Genomic DNA, 12,997 nt, shown 5'->3' with positions numbered 1-12,997 from the left:
ATTTCAAGTGTGACACGAAAATACATAGGTATATATTTCATCATCCGGTAGGTACCTACATATTATTACATAACTGTATTAAAAACATAATACATATTATAATCATTACAATATTATTAGATCCTATTTTTTGTACATTTTTTTTCAAATAAATATTTTCTGTTTTACCCAAAGATTTTTGAAAGTAGTTCGCAGTTCTTCCGCCAGAGGCTGCCAGCAGCACAAAATTGTCAAAAATATTCGAATATTAGTGACGTCAAAATTCTGACAGCGCCCAAGTTTACATGTGAAAATGGTAATTATCACGCTTTTATCGAAAATGTTTATAATTTATCATCATTAAAACATTAACAAACGATCAATAATCCAAAATGAATTTTCCTTCTTGCAGGCGAGCTATTCAGAAGACCAGTTGGCCGGTGAGTATTGCGAAATCATGTTTTTTGTACAGATTCCCTTGCGCCACCTAACATCGGTACAATTTTCAACGGACGTATAAAATCATTGTTTACTTTTATCAAATTTATTTTACAAGTGTCACAAAAATCGATATTATTCGATCGCGCAATATGGTGTTTAATTCAAATTGTGTTTTTGGTGTTTCGTCTTCTTTCAAATTATTTTTCTTTATAGTGTTTCGTGTATTTCGGTGACGCATGTGTAACGTTATCTTCCAATGAGTCAGACGGTCGGTTTACGCTGCTCGCTGATACAAATACCCTACATTCCTTATATGGACGTATTTTGAAAGCAATATGTACACATCGCGAACTTGAATGACCATGTACATCAACTGGTGGTATTTTTTCCATGTCAGCTCAATTGATCGACCGACTGCCGGGACTTGCACTCTTGCTTACGGCAGTGACAAATTTTGCAACAGTTACCAAAGTGCAATTCGTCGAACAAGACGTGCTATTTTCTAAATATTGTGTATTTGCAAGAAATGTACATGTACGAACCACCGAGTAAACTTCAGTTAACTTCTGTGGAAGGTAATACATATGTTAATCATGTCGTGAATGCTTATGAGATTGTCTACATATCAGTGTCTAGGGTCGGAGCCACGATTTGATGGCATGTGACATTCTAAAGTTTCAACACATCTCAGATCCGCTCGGTCTGCCCTGTTTTCTTCATCATGTCAGACTTTCAATGGCAACACGGTGTCACTCCATAAGTTAGCAAAGGCAACACACCATTTTCTGCAGCTTGTAGAATCTTGCTTAAATTACCTCTAAGTGCTCGTGCCTTACATGAAAATAAGTGTTCCATGCATAGCATTTCTCTGCAATCGCAGACTTGGTTAACAAAGAGCCCAGATTCCACCATATTATCTTGAGTGCACTCTACGATAGTTCTGTCTGTCGAGAGCTTTCATCTTCCTTACCAATTCTTCGAGAATTTCACGCGACTAGATTCGCTTCTCATGCAAACAGTCGGTTCACTTTCGGTAGGATGGTTGGAGGTAAAGCCATTGGGTCACTGATTGGAATCCCGCCACCTTGCACTGTTGTTTTTCAATATGTATTTGATCTAAAGGTAGGACCCAATGGGTTGGACGAACGGCTAATAAAAGGCAATGTAAAATAACCTCCACTCAGTGAGCGTATGATTATGGTAATTGACCATTTTTTTAATCTCCCATATTAAAAATAACCTGCAACTACCTACCTACATAGACTCAAAGGCTAAACGGTGTAAGGCATAAAGCCCACCAACGCGGCGCTCGGTGCGCTCTCTACGAAGTAGGCCCCCTCCCACCCGCGCATTACCCTTCACCGATGTAATAAGGGGCTCAAGGAGCACAAAATAATTATTATTATCAGCGTCTCTCATAACAAAGCAATAAAGATATTATTAAATTTCTCGGGGCTTGTAATTAATATTCACGATGACATCATTATACCAGCGAAATATCGGACACGCAATAACTAAACAAAGAGTTCACTGTTATTAAATAATGGCTTCTCGCCCGTTTATCGACGACGCTTCCAGGAGCGTGATTTTGCTTGCCGTGTTCAATGAATGGACTACGTTGTATTTTCGTTAATTCGTATCGCTGAGAAGCCAAAAAACGATGAATCATGGGGCAGGCGGGCACAATGCGTCGTCAAATCCAGTGTGCGCTGGCGTATTTGATTACGTTGTATTTTCGATGATTCACATAGAATATGCGCGAGCTTGTGCGCGAGTGGATTTTATGCCTAAGTCTTTTGCGATATATTATGTACTTACATCTTACTATTATTTTTTCATGTCTTCATCAATGGATCATAATATGATTTTGAATTCAGACTGTATTGGTAATTCATTGATTTTGCTTTACTGAAAACTTCGCTATAGTCACTTGTTTGGTTTTGCCTTGCAGCCTTTCCTTTTTTTGAGTAGCAAGCAGCACAGTATAGCAATGGTGCAATGAATTTTCTTGTTTGTTATTACATGAAATGTCAACAATAGCATGCCTATTGTTTCTAATTATATAAAAGGCTAACAAGTCGTATCAAGTAAAAGTATCTTTCAAAACAAAGTTAAAATCCGAGCCAGTGTCTTGGAGTAACTTCAAGGCAAGCCTACAATATGTGACTATAATAACCATAGTTACACCAAACAATAAATCTATTTCAAATAAAATTGGTTGTTATCAATCGTTTAGGTGTAATAGTTATCAGGTGACATCTCATCGTAATATAAAAAAATGTAATATTTGACTTTAAGTTTCTCAGTGTTTGCCAAATGCATCTGGTGTTGTACTGTACACTGTGCATCTCTTTAACTATTTAATAACTGAATGATAATTGAAATCAAATTTTACTGTAAGTCTTAACTCGATTTTGAAGCGATGCGTTGGATATCTATTAAACTGCTCCACAGTCAATCCCATACCGAACCGTGTGATTGACTATGTCTAAAGCGTCAATTACATTGAGCTACTTTACAAGCTGCTTGTTTGCGAATTTAAAAGCGATTACAGTCAGCTAGTACGATTGTGATGATGACACACAAAACTTTCCACTCGCTCAGAAGCCAACAAGCTAGCGAGTTGAAACCGTCATTTTTGGTACAATTTTGACAGGACGTATTGAGTAGTTTGTTTTTTTACCGGGATGTCGGCCCTATCGCTCTACTGTGCAGACGCATATCGGTACCACACGCCAGCGTGTAAAGTAAACCGGCTTTTAACTTTTCTCGGTAGATTGTCTACAATCTGCTTGTTGGCTTGTTCGATGATAATACTGGGCGAGTTTACAAGCAGATTGTAAATTTTCCAACAAGCAGCTTGTAAAGTAGCTCAATGTCATCGACCCATTAGTTAAACAACCATCTTTGGGTGACTTAACCACAATATAATCACATTTTGGGCTGAGATGCATAGAATGTCACTAAACTAGATTAGATTTTCGCAGCTGTCAGTCTTATTTTGATGTTACTTCGATTCAACGTAGCTTGACAGTCTTACCACTATTATGTGTTATTCTGTTGCAAAGTGAATGCAAAAAATTGGGTAGAAATAGCCTGGCAACCTAGGTATATTATTCACTCCTGTGTAAGAGAAACCTTTTTAGAATGAGATGTTATATAGGTATTTTTTATGTTGGGAAATATGTGTTGGATTTTATGAGTTTCTCATAAAAAATAGTGGCATGCCTCACATGTAAACAATGTGAAAACATTTGCATGGAATTACTCGGAATGTTTTCTGATGCTGTGATTAAAAATAAACTCACTGGCAAGCCAATCGGCAACCAACTATTTTTGTGTTGCCATGTCATATTAATATTCCCTTATGCGTGACTGACTAACTTAGGTATTTAAAATTACCGTAAAAATTATTATAGTGACTTCTTGATTATTTGGAATCATCGTGTTTTGAAGGATGATACTGTATTTGATTAAATTATGCCTAAAGGAAGAGAATAGCTGTTTATGTCTGTTTTCCCATGGAACGTAATAGTCGCTGAATTGTGAAGGTATCTTTAACGATACATAAACATTTATTTTCATGAGGATTAGTTTGCCATTTGCTCAACCATTGTTGTGTATGATATCACAGGCACTCATATTTAATCTCTTTCATCTCCATAACCTGATATTTGCCTGAGGATAATGATCACTGAAATTACAAGTGTTGCCAACAATCTCTTTCCATTTAGAGCGATCCCCCACAGATTTTGTTGCTTCAGTCGCTTTCTTGATAATGTCGCTCTATCTGGAAGACACATGTTCTCATAACCTCCTCACTTCGAGGCTACCAGAAACCACTCTTCTCTAGACTGAGATTCTTTATCTTGATTTTTTCAGTTGTATACCATGCATCTTTTAAAAAATATTCTAAACTAGTCAGTTACCTTTGGACCGTGGTTAATTAGTTGTAGATAATGTAATGTTTTTTGCAAAGCAGAAATCTAATCGGCTTCAATGCTTTGTCTTTTCTAAAATATCTATGTATCCAATTGGCATAATAGCGCTCAGTTCTGCCAACTCTCTTTAACAAAAATATGCTAGATGTTCTAGCTAGATATATTAGTAACAAATGCAAAACAGATACATTCTTCAGTTTATTTCATTTAAACATGTATTGATGGTCGATTAATTTTATTTTCAGAGTTCCAGGAAGCATTCCAGCTGTTTGATTCCCGCGGCGATGGAAAGATCCACGTAGCTCAAGTCGGTGACGCCCTTAGGGCGCTAGGTCAAAATCCCACTGAGTCCGATGTGAAGAAATGCACCCACCAGCTCAAACCTGATGAGAGAATATCATTTGAAGTCTTCCTCCCTATCTACCAGGTTACTATCAAAATATACTAGTTCCTCATTCAATCATAATATGGTGGCATATTATCATTTTTGCTTGTAAAAGAAACATAATATAGTGTGGAGTAGGGATCCCGAGCTATTTTCGATACCTATGAATCCCGGGATGATAAACATAATTTCGGGATTGATTTTTTTATCAATTTTTATGGAAAATAAAATAAAAGCGAAAATAAAACGGAAAGAATACTTTTAATAAAAAATAACTACATTAGAAATAAACTGAGTTTGAATGAAGTTTGATTTATACCCATGTGTAGGTTGCCGATTCATTTTATTTTTTCACATGAATTATTAAAAATGAGAAAGATTGGAAAAAAACAATGCTTCACACTTTTAACAAAGTAATTCTACCATGATATCATACGTTTTACGGCAGTTTCGTATTTGGCTGACTAATTAGATTTATGATGCGGAAAGGCCATACGTACGCCATGATTATTTGCTTTACTATTTTAAATCTTGCTAATCCATTCATTATGTCTTTATTATCAGAAACAGCAATCTCATATTAAATTCACATTATTATTTATATTACAATATTATTTACTCCATTAAACTTGTGTATTTCCAAGATTGAACGTATACAATATTAACAATAAATGTCTTCAATAGTATAAATTATACTAGATTTATTTTTGACCGATTTTATCAATGTTATTTGTAAATATAAAATTTTTATATTAACAATGGAAAAAAATGCCAATCCCGGGATCAGAATTTTGGCTTGGGATTGGATTCCCTAGTGTGGAGATATTATCTTACCAGTTTCCTTAGTATCTTACAAGGACCACCGGTCGCGTCATTCGAACAAGTTATCTCCATGCACCTTATCCACAGACATGTACAGTAAAATCTTGGATTACGAGTAGGTAACTTGGGCTGCGAGGGTTTTCACTTTGATATTCGAATACTTTGGATTACAAACACGTATCCGGAATGAATTATCCTCGCAATTCAAGATTTCACTGTAAAGTGGAACAGTTTATTCATGAACATGCACAGATGTAATTTTTCTAGTGCTCAACAATTAGTCAGGGCAAATGTGATCATTGTTAATGTTGCTATTGCTCGACTGCACTTACATCCATCATATTGCATCGTTTTTTTTTGTCAAAACTATCAAAATTCTCGCTGATCTGATCTGTTTATACTTCAATTATTTGTAATAGACTACGCGTAGTAATACCCCGTGTACACGTGCATGGATTTACTGCTGACAATACGTATTATCGTGGCCATAACAAAAAATGCAAATTGCAAGATTGCATGCATGAATTAAAAGAGTTCAGAAGTTTCTGAATGTTCACGTGACAATTGGACTGTGCAATATCTGCGCCTGCGCAGTAGAACAATAGTGGCGACCCTGTCGATAAAAAAAACAAACTACATCGCGCATTTTGGAGTTAACCGATTTTCACGAACTGTCAAATAGTACCCACTTACCATAAAATGACAACATCGCGTCTCGCTTACGCTTGAAGAATGAGATTGGCGAGATAGTCAGCACTTTTAAACGTGTAAACAGTTATTATCGCGACAGTTTAAAACACACACTATTGGTGCAAGTAAGTCCATGCACGTGTACAGGCGGTATAATGTTTTTTCTCCACTTTCACATTATTTTGGTTCAACTTTCATAAACACAGTTTTAATTGACATCTTTAGTTCAAGCAGTACCGCACACATCATTTGTGCTGCTAAATTTCAAAACCCGCTATAACACTTTTTAGAAATAATTAAGATATATATATATATCAATGGTTACGTGTTTAAAATCTCTACATGAAAATTTTATCGCCTATTTCAAAATCTGCTATGATTGACTGTCATTTATGAAACAAAAACCTTTTTAGTTCAAAAAGTTTTTAATGATGTTCTCAAAATAATGAAAAAGTGTTATAACGAGTTTTGAAATCTAGTGACTCATTTAATATTACAGAATTTATTGATTACCTATTGTATTAATAAAATATAACCATTGCATAAATTGGATACTGCCCAATAGTTATACTAATAGGTGTGCCAATTACTCAATTTTATTTATTGTAGTAATGCACACATCAGCAATTAACATTTATTTTCTTAATATTAACTGTTGGTAAAAATATTTCATCATCAATTTGTACTTTCTTCAGGCGATATCAAAAGCACGCTCTGGTGACACCGCTGATGACTTCATCGAGGGTCTGAGACACTTTGATAAAGACGGAAACGGCTTCATATCCTCTGCAGAGCTCCGGCACCTTTTGTCCACGCTGGGAGAGAAATTGAGTGATGATGAGGTGAATAAACCTTATGATTGTTTTTGAATTGAAATATTAACCACTCTCTCATGTGTATGTCTCATGAGTGATTATTACATCGATAGAGTGGAGAAGGATCTTTGGCATCAGCAATTCAAATGAGAGTGGACTGAAAGAATTTGTTTGAGGTAGCCAAGGTCCACCACAGGTTGTAGAGCTATGATGATGACCATGTTGACAAAGAATATCTGGCGACCCTCTTCTAATTTTGATTGAAATATCTTTATGTATTTCTTCAAATATTACATTATATCTATCAATATGTTTGGAAAATTATTATAAGAATAGTAACAGACGTTTTTAGTGGAGAAATAATACTAAAATATTGCCAACAAACATACTATGTAATGGCTACACACCATGTTTTCATATCACTTTTATGATTTAGATTAAAATGTTATCATTTAAGTACTCTGATACAGTTATGGAATATAATTTTCAATAAGTTTTACTAGACATTATAAAAATAATATTGGTTTTAGTAAGGAAAAACATGACGTGTAAATATTACAAAATACGTTCTATATAAAATTGGACTTGCAATGTATGTACCATGCAGTGTTGCCATCTTTTTGTAACCGTCCCAAAAATTATAGTATTTCACCAAAAATTTTAGTACGCATTGTCATATTTTGAAAACGTATAGATTTTATGCTTCTCACAATAAAATAATGGAGAAATTCTGCAGCCCTTTTTCATTTTGGTACCACTTCTGACCAAAAATGCTTACTACTGCCCAACAAGAAGATTTAGGCAATAGCCGGAAGTCGCTGTCGTCGACTAAATAGGAGGAACTTGTTAGTTCACAACTCGTCGCTAACCGGAAGTCGCTATAATCGAAGTGCGGTTAAAAATGGGAGGAGCTTCTTAGTTCACAGTTTTAACATGTAGCCAAGATTCTTGTCGTACAGTAGTGAATTCAAGAAATTCCATTTTAAATCAAGGTCAAAGTTTTCTCAGCCTTCCAAATTTTCTATTACGAAATTATATAGTACTTTGCACCAATTTATATTGTACGGAAATATCAAAATTTTAGTACTTTTGTCATATTTTGTAATGTTGAAAAACACTTTCTGATATTTAAAATTATAGTATTTTGGGCATACTATACCTTTTTTAATAGCGTACATAGTATGTATGCGAACCGAAATTATAGTTCAAATGCTATAATTATAGTACGGATGGCAACACACTACCATGTCACCCTATTTGATCATGTTCTAGGAATCTCTATATCAAGTGGTTTTTTTTATAGTCTGCTTGACTATCGAGTACACTTCATATTGCAATTCCAGTCTAAGTCCTTCCTGCTAAAACCCTCACCTGAATTTGGCAATAGTACTGCAAAAAAGATTGATTGTTTTATCTATTAGATATTATTTATACCAATCAGTCTTTTACGTATAATTTTATCGGCTCATGAGTGAGTTGCCCCCAGTTTACACTATCATCATGATTATTAGATTTTGTAGGTAATATTTTCCAATATTGCATACATGAATGTTTCCAGTGGCATAATATCTAGAAGAAAAACTCTGGGACAATATTGCAGGCCATATTGCGTAATCCTCCGCAAATCTGTCCTAACTATAGGAAATATTGCATTTTTTATGAAATCTTTTGTAAACCTACATTTCAATCGATATTCTGATTCATTGTATTTTGAGTCTATCTCTTGACATACTTTTTTCGTAAACATACAAATCCTCTATTTGTTTCCACTCTTTCTTGACATCGTAAATGAACTTGTCTACAAAATTATGTAACAAGGTCCTTAATTCTGCGGTGAATGCTTGTAATGAACCCATGGTGTCGCGATTTTTGGCAGCAGTGTAGTTACTGATGGGTGAGAGCAATTCACCATTTTGTATTCACACACCCATCTTTTTACACGCCGGTGACGTCAGCGGGTTTCTTTACATTTTCTTCACCATTCGTATTTTTAGGCTAAATAAGCTTATAAGGGTTTGTGATATTTCATGCAACGGTCTCTGCTCGCAACTGATAACATTTGTGTTTCTAAATAAACACATTTTACACTCCAGACAAAAATTGAAAGAAATAGCAAACATACTGTGACTTTACGAAGAATAATTGCTAACCAATTTAGCACCAAACAGAATCAAATACTGAGATTACTGTGTTGTTCGACTACATATCGTCGGTGTTTTGTAAAAAGGGCGAATTAACCAAAATGCTACTTTACAGGAGGAGGATTTTTAACTTTTAACATTTATTTGTTTTTTACCTGTAGATGATTATAAATATCTAACAAGTTTATAATAAAGCTTAGAAAGAATACTGTCATTATAATAGGTATTATTATGGCCCAATATGTCACATTTGCTTTGTATTTCGTAATTTTAATTAATTTAATTTTAGTCGATTATCGTTTTTAAGTACTTTCCTGTGGAGATAAAAATTCGCCGTTTTTACACAACAAAGCTAGTGGGGTACATATTGTATTTTCATTAAAATCTCGATTTCGCCAAAATGGTTGATTCGCCCTTTTTACAAAACACCGACGATATATGTCTGTCTGCAACTTTATAATTATTTAATGTTATTTTATACCTTGATTTTATTCTTCCAGGTCGAGCAATTACTCCAAGGACAGGAAGATTCTCAAGGAAATATCAACTATGAAGACTTTGTTCGCCTTATCATGCAAGGATAATTAATTTCTTTCGGTTTGTTTCAAATGCGGCATTTACAAAAGGCTTTGAGAAACCCAATTTAGTTATAAATATAATTCCTCCTCTAAGAAAAATCACATGCGTGCCGAGTACTATAATCTTATGGGCATATTACACCGGTTAATCTGATCTTCAATGATTCTCGTCTTGCAAGAAAGATTCATTACGATCCACTGAATCTTCAGATACTTGAACAATTGCTAAATAAATAAAAATATTGTGATTCTATTGAGATAATATGTCTGAGAGATTCTGTTCATTAGTTCATAATTCAATCATTTAAATCTTTTTGGGTTAGATTTATCAGTGTAATAAGCCTATTATCGTGTAATTTAAAGTATTATTTTTACCATCAATCATGTTTCTCGAGTTATTCATTCCAAATTTTTTTATTGTGAAAATTTATTTTAAAAATTTAGGTGTCAAGATTTTTATTATGATGATACTGATCTATGTATGTATCTATGATTTTCAATTATTATCGTCATTGTTTAATTGATTCATCACTTTTCAGTAGTACTAGAAACTATAATAAATAATGTTATATTTATAATAATATATTTGTATAAAACCATTTTCTATTATGACAAATGCGTTTTAATATTAAACTTACCTTCCTCGAGCCTTCCTAAATATTCCATGATCTACAGCAGTGATTTTCAAATCTAGAATTCAAACAAAACTCATTTCCCACTCCACGTTAAAATTGCAGTGATATTAAACGGTAATAATTCTTTTTAAAAATATTGTTGTTTTGATGACCCATTTGCATGGCTGAAGGTATTGATCGGTGATTGGCCATGCGGCAGACAGGTAAGGAATTGTTGTATCCGATTTTAACTCTGATGACTGACCGTATCCTTTGGGAAGATGCTGATGTGTAGATATATATACCTTTTTATCATGGCTGCGGATGTCTCAGCGGCAATCTGCGGAACTAAAGATCCCCTCTTTTACATACATACCTACTCCCCGACCCTGCTTCTGGCGTTTACAGCATTATAAAATCACAGCCATGATATTTTGTTAGTAGAATATGTATATACCAAAAGATTTCCTAGTCAGTTGAACTGTTTTTCTTTGCTTTTCCCATGAGCCTTTTTAGTGCATAGACTGGGAGTGGCTCTTAAGACATTTTGAAGTCTAAAAAACTGAAAATGCCTCTTGTCACTATTCTTGATATACTCGATTAAGACGAGAGTGGGTCGTATTTACTACTACAGTAAAACCTCGTTAATAAGAACATGGATGAAATTTTTGCAAAAAAAAAAGTCCCTTGAACATTATTTTCATATAAAACTGCCTTTAATTCGAATTTCGTAATTCAAAATTATTTCAGAGTCCTGGCATATAAAAATATTCTTTCTTTCTTTCGACCATGTCCGATCCTAATAGGATCATATGGGCCTCCACAGAGTCGAGGTTTGTATTGACAGATTTTTGTTTTTACGAGAAATGGATGTCAGCCACTTGCTCAACCTATTAGGTCCATACTCTGACTCATACAATATTCAATAAATCGTAAAAAAATACACTATTTCATGAGCCAGTCATTGAAAATTGTGACAGACTTTTCTTAAAACATCATAAGTTACTTATTTTAAGAAGGTAATAAAAAAAATCCTGACATTTTACGACTCATTAACACACATGGAACCGGAAATTTGGTAGGCACATCTATGATCGTAAACGATATTAATGAAAATCAAAATATTTTTTTTTTTAATTTTAATATTCTTCCCCCATACAATTTGTAATTCGAATTTTTTTTTCGATTTTCGGTCCCTTGGAATTCGTATTAACGAGATTTTACTGTACTACTTCACCATGATCATATGGGCCTCCACAGAGTGTAGGTGGTGTTAACAGACTTTGTTTTTATGAGAAATGGATGTTACCCACTTGCTTAACCTATTAGGTTCAAACACACATTGAAAAACAATATACAAATTTGCCAGACCCGGCATCCATGACATTAATAGTTGACACATTACTGCTAAACCATTGTTAGTGTAAATTTATTTAGGGCTGTCATAAGAAAATTCTATGTATCGGTATTATATTGGATAAAAAGTATCTGCGCATCTATTCTATACACAAGACTGCTATCAAAAGTAGTTTTGTATTGAAGCATTAGCACTTATTGTCACAATTACAATAAGTTAGTTGTAATTGTTACAATAAGTGCTATGTTTTAACAGCACCTCTCTTGGATGTGCTAAATTTTAGAGGGAGATAGACAGTTTTGACTGTTTAGACCAATGATACTCAACCTTTTTTTTCTTCGGGCCAAATACATATATTTGTAAAGTAACGCGGGCCGCATCACTACTGGTGTGACGAAAAAAATCATGAAACCCCCCCTTTTTTACAAAACATTTTTGAGATTTTAAAAATTATGCGTGTTTTTAAATTAATCGTGTGCAGTAGCAACACTCTTATACCAGATCTGCTGTGGACCATAATGACAATCCTCTTCGGGTGTCACTATCTGTGCGTCAAAGTCGAAACGAATCTCAATATATACGAATTTCCTGATAATTAATGTGTTTTGAAATGGCCGCAGGTTGAGTATCGCTGGTTTAGACGGTTAACTTATTGTAACAATTATAATACTTCGATACAAACATATGAAAAACTACCCTCGAAGATGCGCAGGAAATATTAAATTTTATATCCTGCGGCGACTGGAAATTTTTCACGGTGCACCCTGTGAAAACCTCTGATTTGCAGTGATAATAACAGAATGAAACAAAGCATACATTTACCATTTTTTATTCATGGTAATATTCCCATGTAATTCAGAATCCATTACATAATATTATGTAAAGCCAATTAAAAATACATACTTCTAAAATCTATTTACATTATATAAATTATCTAATGAGACTGACTATAATAATTATATATTCCTATTAGTAAAACTGATTTTACAGATGTTATAAATATAATGGTAAGTAAGGTAAAATATGTCTTGACACAATATGTTCGAAAACGTTATACCTTTGAAGGGCAGTAATAATTGTATTAAAAATAAATAAATCTATAAACAGTCATACGAAAATAACATGTGGCTTTTAATAATTATAATAAACAAATTAAAATATATATTTTGTAAATGATAATAACAGTAAAAAATATATATTTTTAAAATCATTTTCTTTGTAACAACTTAAGTGC

At 33.9% G+C, this 12,997-nt stretch overlaps 1 protein-coding gene across 1 annotated transcript; it reads left to right on the top strand.

Moving 5' to 3' along the window:
- The first annotated feature begins 206 nt into the window (after positions 1 to 206).
- Mlc-c (Myosin light chain cytoplasmic) lies at positions 207 to 10,403 on the top strand. Its single transcript, XM_085960522.1, has 5 exons — positions 207 to 295; positions 392 to 419; positions 4,607 to 4,788; positions 6,954 to 7,100; positions 9,715 to 10,403. The coding sequence occupies exons 1-5, from the start codon at positions 293 to 295 to the stop codon at positions 9,796 to 9,798; spliced, it is 444 nt and encodes a 147-aa protein (XP_085816648.1). The 5' UTR covers positions 207 to 292; the 3' UTR covers positions 9,799 to 10,403.
- Positions 10,404 to 12,997: the final 2,594 nt, after the last annotated feature.

The sequence above is a fragment of the Rhyacophila brunnea genome, unplaced genomic scaffold, assembly GCF_057557595.1.
Source record: "Rhyacophila brunnea isolate RB1 unplaced genomic scaffold, BYU_Rbru_1.0 scaffold_11, whole genome shotgun sequence".
Taxonomy (NCBI): domain Eukaryota; kingdom Metazoa; phylum Arthropoda; class Insecta; order Trichoptera; family Rhyacophilidae; genus Rhyacophila; species Rhyacophila brunnea.
This window is presented reverse-complemented; position numbering and strand designations above follow the sequence as displayed.

What these genes read in the sequence shown, in the direction of transcription:
- Mlc-c (XM_085960522.1), top strand. An exon ending in TTCAGAAGACCAGTTGGCCG is followed by an intron (nt 420 to 4,606) that starts GTGAGTATTGCG and finishes TTTTATTTTCAG; the next exon opens with AGTTCCAGGAAGCATTCCAG. An exon ending in AGAAATTGAGTGATGATGAG is followed by an intron (nt 7,101 to 9,714) that starts GTGAATAAACCT and finishes TTATTCTTCCAG; the next exon opens with GTCGAGCAATTACTCCAAGG.